The following is a 16,444-nucleotide window of genomic DNA, read 5'->3' on the forward strand; positions in this document are numbered from 1 at the left end:
AATCCCTGACTGTCTTGAGTTCAGCAGAAGCAGGGCTAGCCTTCCAAGCTGCAGAGCAGAGTGGAAGAAATGAGAGACTCAGAGACTGGCAGTCCATGCAGCCCAAGTGTTCTGAGTCCAGGAAAGGCCAGAGACAATTCATGACAAGGGAGAAGGGGACATGGAAATACAGTCTAGCAAGTGCCAGTCCATGCCACCAAGAATAAGTTAGGTACCCTTGTCTTCTAACTACACAAAGACCTTTAGCCACCTGTCCTACCCCGCAACGCCTGGATACTCAAAGGCAACCCAAGAAAACAACACTTACCGGACCTTCTGTTCATTTGCCCAAGCTGCACCTTGCAGTGCTCTAGCTGCTTCATCTTGCTGCCCTGCCGCTGAAAGCTCAGGGGAAAACATCAATTATAGATGAAGACACTACATTGTCTCTTCGAAAGCCTGGGAAGGAGGGAGGGGAGTGGAGACTTGAAAATAAACTCTTGAACTTTATTGAAGATGTGGAAATGATTCAGAAGAAAAAAAAATACGATGTAGGAGAGGAAGGGAATTGATTAAGTGATGTCCAGGAGGTGATGGGATGCTTAAAGAAGAGGTCAAGCTGACTCCAGCTACAAGGCTTATTCATTTGTCTAGCGGAGGAAGGAGGGCAGGGTGGTGTGGTGGTGGGACAATATAGACATTTCCTTCCCATCACTTCTGTTTTGTCAGAGAAATTGGATGCAAGACCACCATCCCAGAGTGAGAGGGAGAGGAATTGAGGGTTAATGGAGAGGAAGATGCAGGGCAGGAGTCTGAAGAGTGAGGGAGTAAATGAGGTAGGGAAGGGTAAGTATTCCGGTGGTGAATGCTGGGGAGAAGCTAAGGCGGTGTTTCTCAACCTTCCTAGTGCTGGGACCCCTTAATACAGTTCCTCACGTTGTGGTGATCCCCAACCATGAAATTATTTCATTGCTACTTCATAACTAAGATTGCTGCTGTGATGAATTATAATGTAGCTGGGCAGTGGTGGCACATGCCTTTAATCCCAGCACTCGGGAGGCAGAGGCAGGTGGATCTCTGTGAGTTCCAGGCTAGCCTGGAGTTCCAGGAAAGGCGCGAAGCTACACAGAGAAACCCTGTCTCGAAAAAAAAAAAAAAAAAAAAAAAAGAGTGAATGAATTGTAATGTAAACATATGATCCCTGTGAAAGGATTGTTTAATCCCACCCCCAAAGGGGTCACAGCTCACAAGTTTAGAACCACTGAGCTAAGTCCTGCTTAAGCTATGCATTTTCAGTGAATGGCAGGAAAGTGGGAGCATGCATGGCGTAGGCAGAGCGCAGCTTAACCAGAGAGGTGGCTGTGCTCTGGATGGAATTGTGTGATGATGCAGATAAAGGCAAGGACACTGAGGGTGTCACTGCTCATGGAATTTAAGTTGGGAAAGGGAAGAAAGTGAAGACCTGAGGCAGGTGAAAGATAAGGAAAAGACAGAAGACCCAAACAGGGTAAAGAATTACTGGAATACCCATGAGGGAAAGTGAGCTGCAAAGAGCCAGGCAAAAACAGGGATGAACAGTTGGCAAGGTAGAGGTGGGCTCCCGAATCCTTAGGATAGGAATAAGTTCAGTCCACTGGAGTTGGGGTAAGGGACATGGTTGGCCATTGATAGAAATGAAGTCAGCAGTCCAAGAGGCCAAGGTCATTGGGGAGGTGTGATTTGTCCCGTTGCTTTGCTTCCTGGAGATAGGGAGGCAGCTGAGCCTCAGGGAACAAAAGTGAGCAATGAGGGCTGGAGAAGGGTGTTCTGGTGCAGTTTGGTGGAGGCAGGCTTTAGAACAGCAAGAAAGCAATGATGGAAAGCACCCCTCATAAGGCCCATGCTTCTTGAATATACAAGGCAAGCAAGGGCAGAAGGCATTTGTCCCGAATTTCAGGTCTAAAAGAGAAGAAAGAACTTAGGGATGAGAGGTTGAATTTTTTTATTTTATTTTTTTTTATTTATTGAGGAAACAGTGACTTAACTTTTTTTTAACCTTTCTTACATTGACTTTTGAATATGTACACACCTGTGTGTCACAACAATGCATGTGGATGCCAGAAGACAACTTGCAAGAGTGTTCTCTTCTTCTGCGTGGGGGATGGAACTCAGATCTCCACGCCTGGCAGCAAAGGTCCTTACTCCCTGAGCATCTCACCAGTCCAAGATTGAAAATTTAAATCACAACAGAATGAATGAAAAGCTTTGCTAGACTCCAGTTTGTTCACAGAAGATAAAGGCTTTGGCGGAAGGGCTGTTGAGAAAGGCCAGGGTTAGGAGAGGGTGATGGAGAGGGAGATAGGGAGTGGAGTTGAGTGGGCCATCCAAGTTCTAGTGGACCTTAAATATTTGAACACTGCTTGGTACATGCGCACAAGGACTAGGTTGAAAACACAGAGCCGGATGAGTCGGAAGCCTCAGCTATAGTCAGAGACTACAAGAAGCGGACTCATAACACATCGGTTTTTCACCTTTTCCTAAATTTTTGTTCTTTCAAATGTTTGGCATAGTCTTTTGCTTTTTTTTTTTTTAATTTAAAAACACATAGAGTGTGAAAGCATGTAAGTGTACACAAACCCAGCTTCTTAGGGATAAGTTTTTGTTGTTGATTGTTGTTGTTGTTGTTTTTAATGATCTTGTTTGTAGATTTGAGGGATCCGTAATTTGATGCACCACGCCCTCTACCTTCACTTGTAAACTTACAGAGGTGTAAGGACTGTGCAGGGACCAGATGTGAGACAATATGATTTCAAGGTCAGGCAGCAGCACTGTCACAGAACCAATACTAGACCCAGAAAGGGCTCCAATGCCTGCCTGGACTGCTCTCTTTCTAGTTAGGATGGCGGCTTCCTGATAGCAGGTGCCCTCTCCCACCTTTAGGACGTAGTACCTGGGCTTAGCCCCCCAGAAGACCATTCAGGGCTCCTGAGATGCGGTCAGCGTCGCGAGGGAACGCCTGCAAAACCTAGGGACTGGGAGACAGTGTCCAGGCTGGAGCTGGGGGCTGGCCACGTGCGGAGGCGGAGGCTCCCCGCATCTCACTGCACTCCCAGGGACCCGGCGTTGTGGTGAGGGCCATGAATGCACCATCAGACGTCCAGGCGCATTTGCTGCTGCTGAGCGTGGGGTCTCCTCTTAGGCAACCCACAGCCATGCCCTGAAATGTCAGCGACCGTCCTAGGGCGCGGGGGAACCGCTGTGGGGCGCGCAGCAGTCTTGTGATGAGCGCCGCTGCTGCTTGGCATTCCCCCTGGGGGCGCGGGTGCCAGTGACCTCGCTGTGCCTCAACCTGTTCGTCCTGGGTGTGAGCGGCAACTTGGTGACCGTGCTGCTTGCTGATTGGGCGCTACCGCGACGTGCGGACCACCACTAACCTGTACCTGGGCGGCACGGCGGTGTCCTATCTGCTCATCCTGCTTGGGCCCCCTTTCAACCTGTGCCATCTGTGGCGCTCGAGGCCCTGGGTGTTCGGGACTCTTCTCTGGCGCCTGTCTCTCTACTTGGGCGAGGGCTGCACCTACGCCACGCTGCTGCACGCGACAGGCACTCAGTGATGAGTGCTACCTGGCAATCAGCCGCCTGCTGCAAGCGCGGGTCCTTGTCACCCAGAGCCGCTCATCGCCGCGCTTTGGGTAGTGGCATTCGTCTCAGCAGGGCCCTTCTTCTTTCTGGTGGGCGTCCAGCAAGATGTCCTCCCCGGCCTCTCCGCAGGTCAACCCCTCGATCCGGGTCCCGCCGGCCCTCGGGTCCTCGTGGACACCAGTGCGGTCCCTGCCATCTTTCGGAAAGGAGGCTGCAGCGCTGTTCAGCTGTGAGTGCGATCCAAGCCCCGCGCAGCTCGAGGCGCTGAGCATCATGTTGTGGGTCACCACTGCCAACTTCTTCGTGCCTTTCCTGTGCCTCAGCATCCTCTAAGGGCTCATTGGATGCGAGCTGTGGAAAAACCGAGTCCCCCCTTCCCACCCCGGGGGCTGGGGGAGGCCGGACTAAGGCGCGAAGGAAAAGGGTCCTTGTCCTGAGTAAGTGATACAGCTCCCTCTCCAAACTCCGTGTTGGGCCCAGCAGCTCTGCTCATGTCCACCTGTAAATTTGTTTCCCAATACAAGTAGGGGGTCACGTTGAGCCCCCGGGGAGGCGGGAGGGGGACGACCCGGAGACAGCGAAGGTTTTCCAAAGTCGCTGAGATCCAGGATGGGTAACTGGGAGCTCGCTCAGTCTCTGTTAGGTTCGTAATTGGCGATACTCCCAGTTCCCTTGAGAAGAAGATGAAGTTGATCGCTGAAGAGTCTATTCTTTTAAGTTAGTCTAGAGGCTAAAGCGAACCAAGTTAAATAACTAAAACTCTGCAGACCTGTTGCAAATCATTTCCAGCGAAAACCAGAACGTATTTCTGAAGCAGAAGCAGAAGCCAAAACCACTTGTTTGGAGTGGGGCCCCTTCTGGTGTGGAATTGTGATCCTAGTGTAGTTAGAAAGCAAACATCATTGCAATTCACGACCTGATTTTTTTTTTTCCGGGGGAAGGGAGTGGCTAGCATGAGGATCTGTTTAAGTAAAGATTCTAACTCATTTTGTTGTTACAGGTGCAGGGGACGAGTGGGGCTTTATTTTATTTGAATGAGTTTGCCAAGTCCGGTGCCTGTGTCTTGTTTTACAGTGGCGGTGGTTCATAGCTTGCTAGTTGCCTTTCCATATTGGCAGAATCACTTACATGAACACTGAAGAGTCCCGGATGATGCGCTTCTCTCAATACGTTACTATTGTCGCTCTGTAGCTTTTCTCTCTGAGCGCATTCAACAACCCCATCCTCTCCAATCTCATTTCCAAGAAGTACAGAACAGCTATCTGGAAACAGCTTCTGGCAAGACAGCTCAGGCTGGGGAGCCGGGGTGGAGGATTAGAAGTGGAAACACAGGGAGGAATCCGGAGGATACTGCTGGCTCCCCAAAGACGATGCCCTCACCATCACACAAAAGCAGTTCTGGGACTTGACAGACACAGGTCTATAAGAAAACTGAAGATCTGAAGATGACGGAGGTGGTGTTAAGAAGAACTGCACAATGAGTGTTTGAAATTTTACAAGTTGGTGAAGAAATGGCCAGCACGTTTTGTTGTGTGTTTAAAACAAGGTATGAAGAGCAATGATCAGTCTTTTTAGTTTGTTTCCCTCATCTATGCTCACTTTCGCATTCTGGGATTCCACCTCACTCAGCGTGTTGGGGCGGCAGGAACATCTAGTAGTTCCTCATTTGTTCTCTCTTCTCTAGGAACTTGGTTGCTCCTTTTGTAGTTAAGTGTCTGTCACAGAGAGATGCTGTTTAAAAGCCATCACCTCTGAGACCGGGGAGGGTGTATTTTTATTATTTGGGATATAAATGTAGTATATGATAGAAGGCAAGAAAACGATGCATCTGGGTCCTGTAAATTAATTTCATTCCCATATAAGGGTGCAGACATTTTTAGAAGCAACTACAATTTCCAGCTAGGTGCCCATGTTCAGGGGTCTTGCCTTTCTCTAGCTTGGAAGTGAATCAGATAGTTTAGGCGCAACGTTTTAGAACTACTCTTCATAGTGTATGGCAGCTCACCTTTCCAAACCCAAGCTGTCTCACTGGTGATGGAGCTGGGTCTTGGACTTACCACACAGGAGCTCTGTGGCTCGATTTGAGTCTGGTTCTGATTTTCTTGCCCACTGAGGTCCAGTGCTTACTGCAAAGTAAAAGTCAGTGGATGAAAAGCAATGCATTGAAAATTCTTTTTGAATGTATGTTTTCAATTCACTGCTAGGGAGAGTGCACCTATGCCTCAGCCTGTATGTGGAGGCAGAGGACATCTTGAGTTGTTGTTCTTCCATTGTGTGAGATCCAGGGCTCAAACTTGGGGCACTGGGTGCTGGGATCCCAGCTTGGGTCCTTTGAAAGAACAGTATGTACATTTATTCACTAGGCCATTTCTCCAGCCGTGTAAGTCACATTTTAAAGTGATTTTCAGAGTTGTGGTTAAGAATTCTAAAGCTGGCCCCAGCACCCACATGGAGCAGCTAACAGCCTGTAATTCTGGCACTAGGGGATCTAATGCCTACTCCCATTTGTAACCTCCTTGGCACCTGTACACACACACATACACACACTAAAATGAAAATACATCTTTAAAAGTGTATGCTTTACAACATAAACATATTTGTAGAGGTCCTCTGGCCTGGCCCACACAGGGATTGTGTGTGAATGGCGCCCTACAGAAGGATTCAGAACTGGAGAGATAGCTCAGGTCGCTCATTGATTCAGTGGCTCTGCTCCCAGGTCAAAGTTTAGGCAGCCTCAGCGGGGGTCTAAATGACTTCATACCATAGACCACTGTGGCTCCTTTTGAACAGTTACAACTGTAAAGGACAGTTAAGCTAGTGGGGTCTTGAGATGGTAGGTTCCATTACTTTTTCATCATATTAACAGAGGTAAGCTTCCCTCCCTCCCTGGCCCCGGGCTTAGCACATGCTGGTATGAAGCACTGCATCGCCTGTGTCTGCTTCCAGCTAGTGAGGAAGCAGAGAGCCGTCTCTTAGGAAAGTATCTCCGGCAGCTGACTTCTCCAGAACTTCAGGGCTTATTAACACAAGGGCTCTGTGGTGAAATATGGTACATTCAGTAGCCCTGCATCACCACTACCTGTCACAGGACAGCCCAATCAGATGCTGAGAAAATGCTACACTCAGCATTTTCTTTCCCCATTTTATCACAGAACCAATTCATCATCTTCCTTCTCCAAGAATGCCCACTGAAGTCCTGGGAATGACGCAAAGCATTTGGGAGCACTCACAAGACATCCTTGGGATTCTCCTCTTAGAGGGACAGCCCTGTGCTGCCTAGAAAAGGTCACTGTGAGGAACCTTCCAGATGATTGTAGAATATCATAGATACAGAAACAAAGGCCTCTCCTTTGAGCTTTCTTCTGCATATTTTAGAAAATGGCTATTAACCTCATGCCTTCTTATAACTGACGCATACTCCCAGGTGTGGACATGGTGAGAGAGGGCCATCACTATTCTCTCTGTTACAGGGTCCCTGAGATGAAGCTCATCCTGCAAGGTTCCCGTGTGGCCTCTGCCCATTACTAGACCGTGACATCATGCAATGTCACTTTTTCTTTCATGCAACTGAATAGGTAATAACAGAACACAGAATGTCAGCATATCACATGTAGCAAAAGTTGTGTTGTGAAACTTATTTCGTTTGTGCCTTAGTTAGTATCTTTCCTGGGACTCAAAATAAACGTATTCCTATCATGATCAAAATATGTTGGAAAGTTTGTTCTGAGCTCTAAAATTATTCTCCACCCCAGTGCAGACCTGATCAAGCTTTGGGACTTGGCTAAAAGGAAGGTCTTAAGATTCCATATGATCCCCACCCTGAATCAGGAAAAGTAAATCAAGGTCACAAGAATCTAGGAGGGTGGCTCCAGAAATTATTTATAAAGCTATTGGGGGCGGGGCAACTCTAATTTAGACTACCACAGAAGATACTAGGAAAGCTGCATTACCTCTTACAGCTGCACCTCTGAGGATCCTAAGTGCACCTTTGTCATATTCTGTTGGATAATATGCCACTCAAGCTGGGCAAGTTCCACAAGGAGTTATTTTCCAACACAAAGGAAGGTTCCAACACAAAGGAAGGAATTGGAAAGAAGTTGCAGTCCCATATAATCTTCCAGAACACCATTGTTACTTGTGAAGACACATTCCAGTTTCCTTTGTGACTAACAAGTTATTTCAAAGCATAGAATTTAATTTTCAAGGACAGAGGTTTTCTAAACTCCTGTTTGTACTTTTGTTTTTCTTTCTTTCTTTTTTTTTTTTTTAAAGATTTATTTATTTATTATGTATACAGTGTTCTGTCTGCACGTATCCCTGCAGGCCAGAAGAGGGCACCAGATCTCATCACAGATGGTTGTGAGCCACCATGTGGTTGCTGGGAATTGAACTCAGGACCTTTGGAAGAACTCTTAACCTCTGAGCCATCTCTCCAGCCCCTGTTTTTCTTTCTTAAATGGCTTTCTGTTCAAAGAACATTTTTTTTTTTTTTTTGGTTTTTCAAGACAGGGTTTCTTTGTAGCTTTGCGCCTTTTCTGGAACTCACTCTGTAGACCAGGCTGGCCTCGAACTCACAGAGATCCGCCTGCCTCTGCCTTCCGAGTGCTGGGATTAAAGGCGTGCACCACCACCGCCCGGCCAAAGAACATATTTTATGAAGTTTATGTTTTCAAGCTGCTCTGTGGCTCAAAATGTGATCAATATTGGCAAATGCTCTACATTAAATGTTGTAAATATCAGTTATTTCAAAAATTTGCCAGTTAGCTCTATGTTCTTCTGAATCTGTGTATCTCGTGTTCAGTCATTTATGTTTTGTTGAATGCTTAGGGTTTTTGCCTGCCTTAGACTTTGAACATAGTGATTTTATGGCTTTCTTTCATGACTTCCTGTGGATTCTTTTCTCCTCTAATTGCTCTACCTGGACATCCAGTACTATGCTAAACAGAACTGCTAAGGGCAGGCATCCTCATTTTGTTCTCCACCACAGAGGAAAGTTAGTTTCACCACTGAGTGTAATGTTAGCTATGGACATTTTGGGTGTCACATTTATTGAGGCTGTTCCCATCCATTCCTAGTTTACTGGGTGTTTGTACTTTGGGTGAACCATTATCTAACTTTGGCATTTAGGGAATGTTAACTTCTCCTTCAATTTGGGGATATTTCACAGGGAAGGGTGTTGTAGGATATTATTGTAACTATGTAAAGACGTGTTACATTTGTTTTTGCTGCAGAATGTAAATTTAACTGTGTAAAGGTGTGCTACTTTTGTTTATGATGCATTTGCTTGATTATGAAAAGATGTGTTGCACTTGTTTCACCTTGCCTGCCTAAGGCACCTGGTTGGTCTAATAAAGGGCTGAATATGGGCAATAGCTAGGCAGGAGAAAGGATAGGTGGAGCTGGCGGGCAGAGAAAATAAATAGGAGGAGAAATCTAGGCAAGAAAAGAAGAAAAAGAATGAGAGAAGGAAGAAAGAATGAGGGACACACCCAGGGCAAGAAGCCAGACAGATGTCAGACAGATAGACATAGAGAAGCAGTGAAAGTAAGATACACAGAAGAAAGGTAATGAGCCCCAAGGCAAAAGGTAGATAAAGAGAAACAGGTTAATTTAAGTTAAAGGAGCTAGCCAGAAACGTGCCTAAGCTAGGCCAAGCATTCAAAACTATTAAGTCTCTGTGTCATTATTTGGGAGCTGGTTGGTGGCCAAAAAGAAAAAGCCTGTACAGAGGAGTCCATATTAAGAGTACTCTGTCTTGTGGTGGCATGAGTGGTAGAGAGAGCTCCCCCCCTACACACACACATACCCATCAACACTTGGGGCAGTTGGGAGAGCTGGCCCTGTGGTCATAAGAGCAGGAGAGCCAACCCTGTTAGTGCAAGTGTGGGTGAGCCAGCCCTGAAGTTGTAAGCATGGGAAAGCTGTCCCCATTTATCATCTGGCAGATCAACCTTCTTACAGCTGCCCAGGCACAGACCCAGGGTTATGACTTAACCCACCCCAACATCCATCCCATCTATGATCTGCTAGAGCACATGAAGGAACCTGACCCACAGACCCAAAGTTGCAAGATCTCCACAACACAGGGCAACAATAGGATATCTAAGAAAAGTCCTAGTGGGGGCCCCAGCATCAATAGTGTAGTAGAAACCGGAGGCCTAGAACCTGACCAATGACTCTTTGCAATGAACACTTGCAAGTAAAGATATGTGAACAAAGATGTTTACTGCGTGACTTATTGTGTCACACTGCAGCTTCTATCGACATTAACATGGCCTTCAGTGGTAACATGGACCACAGATATCACATGGCCTCTTCAGCTAGGGGTGGGACTTTGTGCCCATTTCCTCTCCCCAGGATGGGATTCGATCTGGCTTGAGCTTGCACAGGTCTTGTGCATGCTGTCACATTGACTGTGGGTTCACACGCGCAGCTGCCTCGCTGTGCCCAGAACACAGGGTTTCCTTGCAGTCATCAACTGCCTCTGGCTCTTCTTACACTCTTTCCATCCCCTCTTCTGCAATGAGCCCTGAGCCTTGGGAGAAGGGGTATGAGATAGATGTCCTATTTCAGACTGAGAATTCCACAGTCTCTTTTCTCTGTGTCTTGACCAGTTGTGACCCTGTTTTAATTGCCATCTACTGAAAATAGAAGCTTTGGCAATTAAAAAAAATATGTGTATGGGGATTTTGACTGCCTGTATGTTAATGCACCTCATACATGCCTAGTGCCATTGGAGGTCTGAAGAGGGCATCATAATCCCTGGGACTGGAGTTGCAGATGGTTATGAGCCATGATGTGGGTGATGGGAATTGAACCTGGGTCCTCTGGAAGAGCAGCCAGTGCCCTTAACTGCTGAACCATCACTTTAGCCCCAAGCATTGGCAATTATGAGTCTTTTACTACTCCATAAATACTTTGTAGTTCACTTTAGGATTTTGTTTTATATCCATCAAGATATTTATTGGAATATCAATGAATGCTGATAAGGTTACTACTCCAAGTCATTTGTTTTCATGGAATTGTAAGTTAGAGGAACAAGAAAAAAAGCAATTCAATACTAGAAAGTTGTATTATTTATAATCTTTTTGGTAGAAGAAAAATCATGTTACCTACAAACACTCATGATTTTTATGAAATTGTAGACAGTTAGGGTAGGAAGAACTTTGCTTGCATATTGGTAAGCATCCCATAAGCAGCGGCTTGTAGATACAGCTTTTGCCACTCTATTTAGACATCAGGGAGGACATAATTGACACCAGTGTGAGCCAAGTGAAGACAGACACTTGTGATGCGCTGTGTTCACTACCGTCATCATATTAACTAAAGACTGTGTGGAATTAGGAAAGTTTTGTTTGAGCTCAAACTACGGTTTAAATTTGATTATAAATAATGGGTATCATTCAGGAATGAAACTCCAGGAGTTTAATATGTGCTGGGATACATGTCTCTCCTGTGAGCCTGATGGGACTTAGACTGGAGAGAACCCTGATGACTGTCGTATTGTGGAAGAATAATGCACAGGTGTCACGATGACAAGATCAAACTGAGAAGCAGTGTTTTGAATATGAAACCAAGGTTTGCTTCCAACAAGGCGATATGGGCTGTATGTTCAAACCTCACAAAATGAGTTGTGTACATAGCTTTTCTCCTTCAGCATCTTGGAGCTTCCGTATCTTTTCTCCTTCCCTTCCTCCCTCCTTCTTTTAACCCTGTCTCAAAAAGAAAATATCATGTAGTCTGTAGTCACAATGGGGATAGTGGCCGAATGACATGAGTGACAGAAGTATAGACTTGGAAGAGAGTCTCAAGCAACCTTACTTAACAACCATCCTTTTTGTTTGTTTGTTTCAAGATAGGGTTTTTCTGTGTAGCTCTGGCTGTCCCAGAACTCACTCTGTAGACCAGGCTGGCCTTGAATTCAGAGATCCACCTGTCTTTGACTCCAGAGTGCTGGGATTAAAGGCATGCACCACCACTGCCAGGCTTCACATCACAACAGCTATCTTTAAGGTTTGTTTTTTGTTTTGTTTTGTTTTTTGTTTTTTTACAAATTAAATTTTTTTTGTAATTATGTTTCTTTTTCTTCTTCTTTCGATTAGGCAAGTTATCGGCCACTGAGCTAAACTCGCAACCCATTAATTTCTTTTATTTTCTTTCTTCTTTTTTTAGGGGGTGGGTGTTGTTAAATCTACCTCTATATAGAGTGATCCAAGGATTTGTTTTGTTGAGACCTGCACCAGGACAATGTTTATTCAAGTCTTGCAATGTAGTGTATTGAACTCTGGGCCTTGTACACACTAGGCAAGTACTCTAGCACACACACACAGACACACACACACACTCCCCTCAAGGATTTATTTTGGTTGAGAATTTTGGGATTAGTTTGGCCAATACTCTCTTCAGCAGTTCTCTGTTCAGGAATATAATAGGGTTCCATGGCATACCTGAGAAAGTCTTCATAAAGAAAACCAGAACTGGAAAGATGCTCCTTCTATTGGAGGATACTGGAACTTGTTGACATGTCCTGCAATTTCATATTGTGACTTCCAGATATAGAGCCTGAGAGCAGCAGGCCAGAAGGATATATGAAGGATGATATAAAGAACAAATAAACTGGCCCACCCAGGTGTTGCTCTTCCTTGGAGATATTTTCTGTGAGTTATTAGGTTTCTAGTGTTTTACAATAAATAGCCACCAACCTACCAGCTGATAATAAAATGTATCGACTGTATTAATACCTGAAGGTCCAGCGTCTGGAATGGCTTGGTTGGGTCCTCTGATCAAAATGCCCAGAAGGTTGCATGGAAGGGTCAGCCTGGGTTGTTCTCATTTGAAAGCTCAGTAGGGAACACAGCTTTTAAAATCATTTGGTTGTGGTGATATTTTATTTGTGCACCCCAATAAAGCTTATCTGAAGATCAGAGGAAAAAGCCACCTACTATATTAAACATAGAAGTCAGGCAATGGTAGCATAGGCCTTTAATCCCAGCATTCAGGAGGCGGAGATCCATCTGATCTCTGTGAGTTCAAGGCCACACTGGGGAACAGAGCCAGGCATGGTGAGACACACCTTTAATCCCAGCACTAACCATAGAGATCTGGAGGTCTGTACAGACAGACAGGAAATGATGTAGCTGGGCAGAGAGAGGAAGTGAGATACAGAACAGAAAGGCATATAGGCATGAGTATTCAGGAAGTAGGTCTCTTTGGCAGAGGATTTCCAAGTGGTAAGAACATGGCTGGCTTCTTCTTTCTGCTTTTCTGATCTCTCAGATTTTACCCCAATATCTGGCTCTGGGCCTTTTATTTATAAGACTGTTTAGCAATTTGACTTACATTTGGTCCAGAAGGTTTTCTTCCCCTTCAGAATGCTTGGCTGAACCAGCTGGGGTTTTGTTTGTTTCTGGCTTTTGGTTGGCCACTGTACTAGACTTTCTTTTACTTTTTTTTGGAGGGGGGGGCGGGGTTCCATCCAGCTCCCAAATAAAGACATGGATGAGACTTATTCTTAGTTACAAATGCCTGACTTTAGTTTAGCTTATTTATGGCTAGCTCTTTTAACTTAAATTATCCGGATTCTCTTCTACATTTTGTCTCTGGGCTTTTTATCTTTCTTTTTATTCTATTTGTCTTTCTTATTCCATGGCTGGCCCCTGGTGTCTCCATCATTCTCTCCTCCTCCTTCTCTCATTCCTCCCATTCTTCTTTCTTGAGCCTAGATTTCTCCTATTTATTTTCTCTGCCTGGCAGTCCTGCCCATCCCTCTCCTGCCTCGCTATCGGCCATTCAGTTTTTGATTAGACCAATCAGGTGCCTTAGGCAGGCAAGGTGAAACAGATGCAACACATCTTTACATAATTAGACACACATCCTTACATTGTTTGACAGATGCAGCATAAACAAAAGTAACACAACTTTACACAGTTCAGGTAATATTCTGCAGCATAAACAAGGGTAACACATCTTCGCCCATTTAAAATAATATTCCACATCATTTCCCCCTTTTTTGTATAAATGAAAAGTTTTAATTTAACATAGTAAGACTATACATAACAAGAACAATTATCAAGTAAGATTTACATTTACAACATCCAGTCCATTTACATTTGGCAAACTTGGAGAAATCACTATTATTAACCCTATCGTGGTGAGTCCAAAGTTTTGTACCTAATTTACCTTCTATCATAACCAAGGAAAACTGTAGCTATCTAGTCTTCAACTACATCAAACACCATCAGAAGAACTTATTACCTGAGTAAACAGGAAGTGCAGTGCAAAGCCACTTCTAAAACTATAGAAATGACAAGACACCTGGCTTCCTGGACAGTCACCCAAGACTCCTCTAGAACGTTGGGGCATCCATCTTCAGCCTACAGGTCTAGAATATCTGGCAGACTTTTCTATGAAGCAAGAATGAGGACTGTCTTGCCTCATTTTGACTAAGTTCAGCAGTTGTTTTTTTGTGTGTGTGTGTGTCCTGCAGATTGTCTGAACTGTTTCTCTTCATCTATCTTTTGCCTCAGTTTTTTTTACTTTGTTTTTTTCTGTATATCTTACTTTCACTGCTTTTTTTTTTTTTTTAACTTTTCTTTCTTTTTTTGAGACAGTGTTTCTCTGTGTAGCTTTGAAGCCTGTCCTGGATCTCACTCTGTAGACCAGGCTGGCCTCGAACTCACAGAGATCTGCCTGCCTCTGCCTCCTGAGTGCTGGGATTAAAGGTGTGCACCACCACTGCCTGGCCTTTCACTGCTTTTCTATATCTATCTGGCTTCTTGCCCCAGGTCTGTCCCCCAGTCTTTCCTCCTTCTCTCATTCTTCCTTTTGGAGCCCAGATTTCTCTTCCTATTTATTCTTTCTGCCTGGCAGCCCCACCTATCCTTCTCCTGCCTAGCTATTGGCCATTCAGCTTTTCATTAGACCAATCAGGTGCCTTAGGCAGGCAAGGTGAAACATATGCAACATACCTGTACATAGTTAAGCACACATCCTTACATCACTAACAAAACAGCATAAACAAAAAAGCAATATACCTTAACACAGTTCAAATAATATTCTGCATCATAAACAAATGTAACACATCTTCCCCCACAACAGGTGGCTGCTCAGGATATCCTTTCTGCAGAGGCAGATACAACTGGTTCCTTCTTCCGAATTGTCTGCGGTACAGGGTCTCCCTCCATTGTTCTAAGATTACCCTAAATAACTACGTGATTGAGTCACAAGACTGCACCTGTCCCATATTCTGCTGATCAAGGCCAAATCTCAGGGGCCAAAATAATGTTAATTTTATAAAGTTTATTCACTTCAGAAATACTACATAGTATGTGCAAGGTGGCATTACTTCTTTTCATATCTTTCTGCAAGGATGGCAATAATTGCACACTAGGGATCTCCAAACACTAGAAGTAGTTATACTGATGTTCAAAACCAGTGTGATTACTTTGTATAGCGATACTTTCAATACACATAGGACATTGTTCTTCTATGACCTAGCATAGCATCCTTTCTTATCTTCCTGACATTTAACCCATTTAAAGTGTACGTGGTTGAGATGTTCACCAAAATCTGCCTGGTGTTGCTCAGCTGCATTCTGTGTGGGTGGAGGACCTTGCTGTCATCCACGGCCACTTTCTTAATATAATGAAATATAATTCTTTTGTAATATAACATGGTGTGGTTTTCTCCTCACACATTCTCTTGTTTTGCTCATTCCTCCATAACAAAATACCATTGTGGTATAATTAGGATACAGTTTGGTTGCACAACCCAAGATTTGATGACCTGAACTTATCGTCATTTGATATATTATGATACTGGGTAGGGCCTTTGGGAAGTGATTACAATTAGATGATTGAATCATAGTAACTTATTAGGAAGATGGAGAGAAATCATCACACACACACACACACACACACACACACACACACACACACACACTCCCTGAATCATATAATGTGCTGTCCTACCCTAGTCTGCCAGCAAGAAGGCCACTGCTAGATTTACCTCCTGAATCTTGCAACCCCAGAACTATGGGTTAAAGTAAACTCCTTATAATGAAACTAGTCTGTGGTGTTACATGATTAGTAGGAAACAGAGTGATATATCCAATCTACATGGCTTAGATCAATTTTTATCAGCTTTTTTTTGGACACAGGGTCTCATGTAGCAGCATCTGTAGGCTAGCCTAGAACTCTCTGTGTAGCTGTGGCTGATCTTGACCCCACTGCCTCTGCCTCTCAAGTTCTGATGTTTTAGGCATTGTTGCCATGCCAGGCTTTAATTGTCTTAATAGTGGTGGGACTTGATCCTACGGCTTTGCATACATCAGACCATGATCTAACACTTAGCTGCACCCCAGTTTGATGTGGGAAATCCAAGACAAAGACACAAGTAAAGTCTGGTTTTGCTAACTCCTTTCTGGGTTCAGGCAGACACTATTTAGCTGTGTCTTCATATGGCCTTTCCATTGTATTAATGAGGTAGAAAGCCCCACTAGCCCCTTTTATAAGGCAAGCACTACTGCTGATCTAGGGCCTTGAACTATGATTTCATGTGGTCCTAATTTCTACTTTATCTCCTGTGTTGGGTGGCATCTCATTAGCATTTAGGACGTCAACCTGCAAATTTAGGAAAAGCACATACATTCTGTCAATAATGCCCATGATTTGAAACACCATCTTTATACTATGTTTTAAACAATTACTTGCAGTGGCTGTTACTTTTATCTACCCCAAATGTCTATCTCTCTGGCAGTGTTTTAGTAACAGGCCACCTCTGTGGGCACAGTGATGGAGCATGACCCAGATAAGATGGCCATAGGCTGCATATGAAGCCTGCATTG

General features: G+C 44.5%; 1 protein-coding gene across 1 annotated transcript; it reads left to right on the plus strand.

Moving 5' to 3' along the window:
- Nucleotides 1-3,095: 3,095 nt before the first annotated feature.
- On the plus strand, nt 3,096-5,043 carry Mlnr (motilin receptor). Its single transcript, XM_052734230.1, is given in 7 exon segments — nt 3,096-3,140; nt 3,200-3,346; nt 3,348-3,560; nt 3,562-3,631; nt 3,634-3,770; nt 3,808-4,024; nt 4,649-5,043. Coding segments are annotated over 7 exon segments (1,224 nt in total).
- The last annotated feature ends 11,401 nt before the right edge of the window (nt 5,044-16,444 follow it).

The sequence above is a fragment of the Peromyscus californicus genome, unplaced genomic scaffold (genome assembly GCF_007827085.1).
Source record: "Peromyscus californicus insignis strain IS unplaced genomic scaffold, ASM782708v3 Scaffold_12__1_contigs__length_115047231, whole genome shotgun sequence".
Taxonomy (NCBI): domain Eukaryota; kingdom Metazoa; phylum Chordata; class Mammalia; order Rodentia; family Cricetidae; genus Peromyscus; species Peromyscus californicus.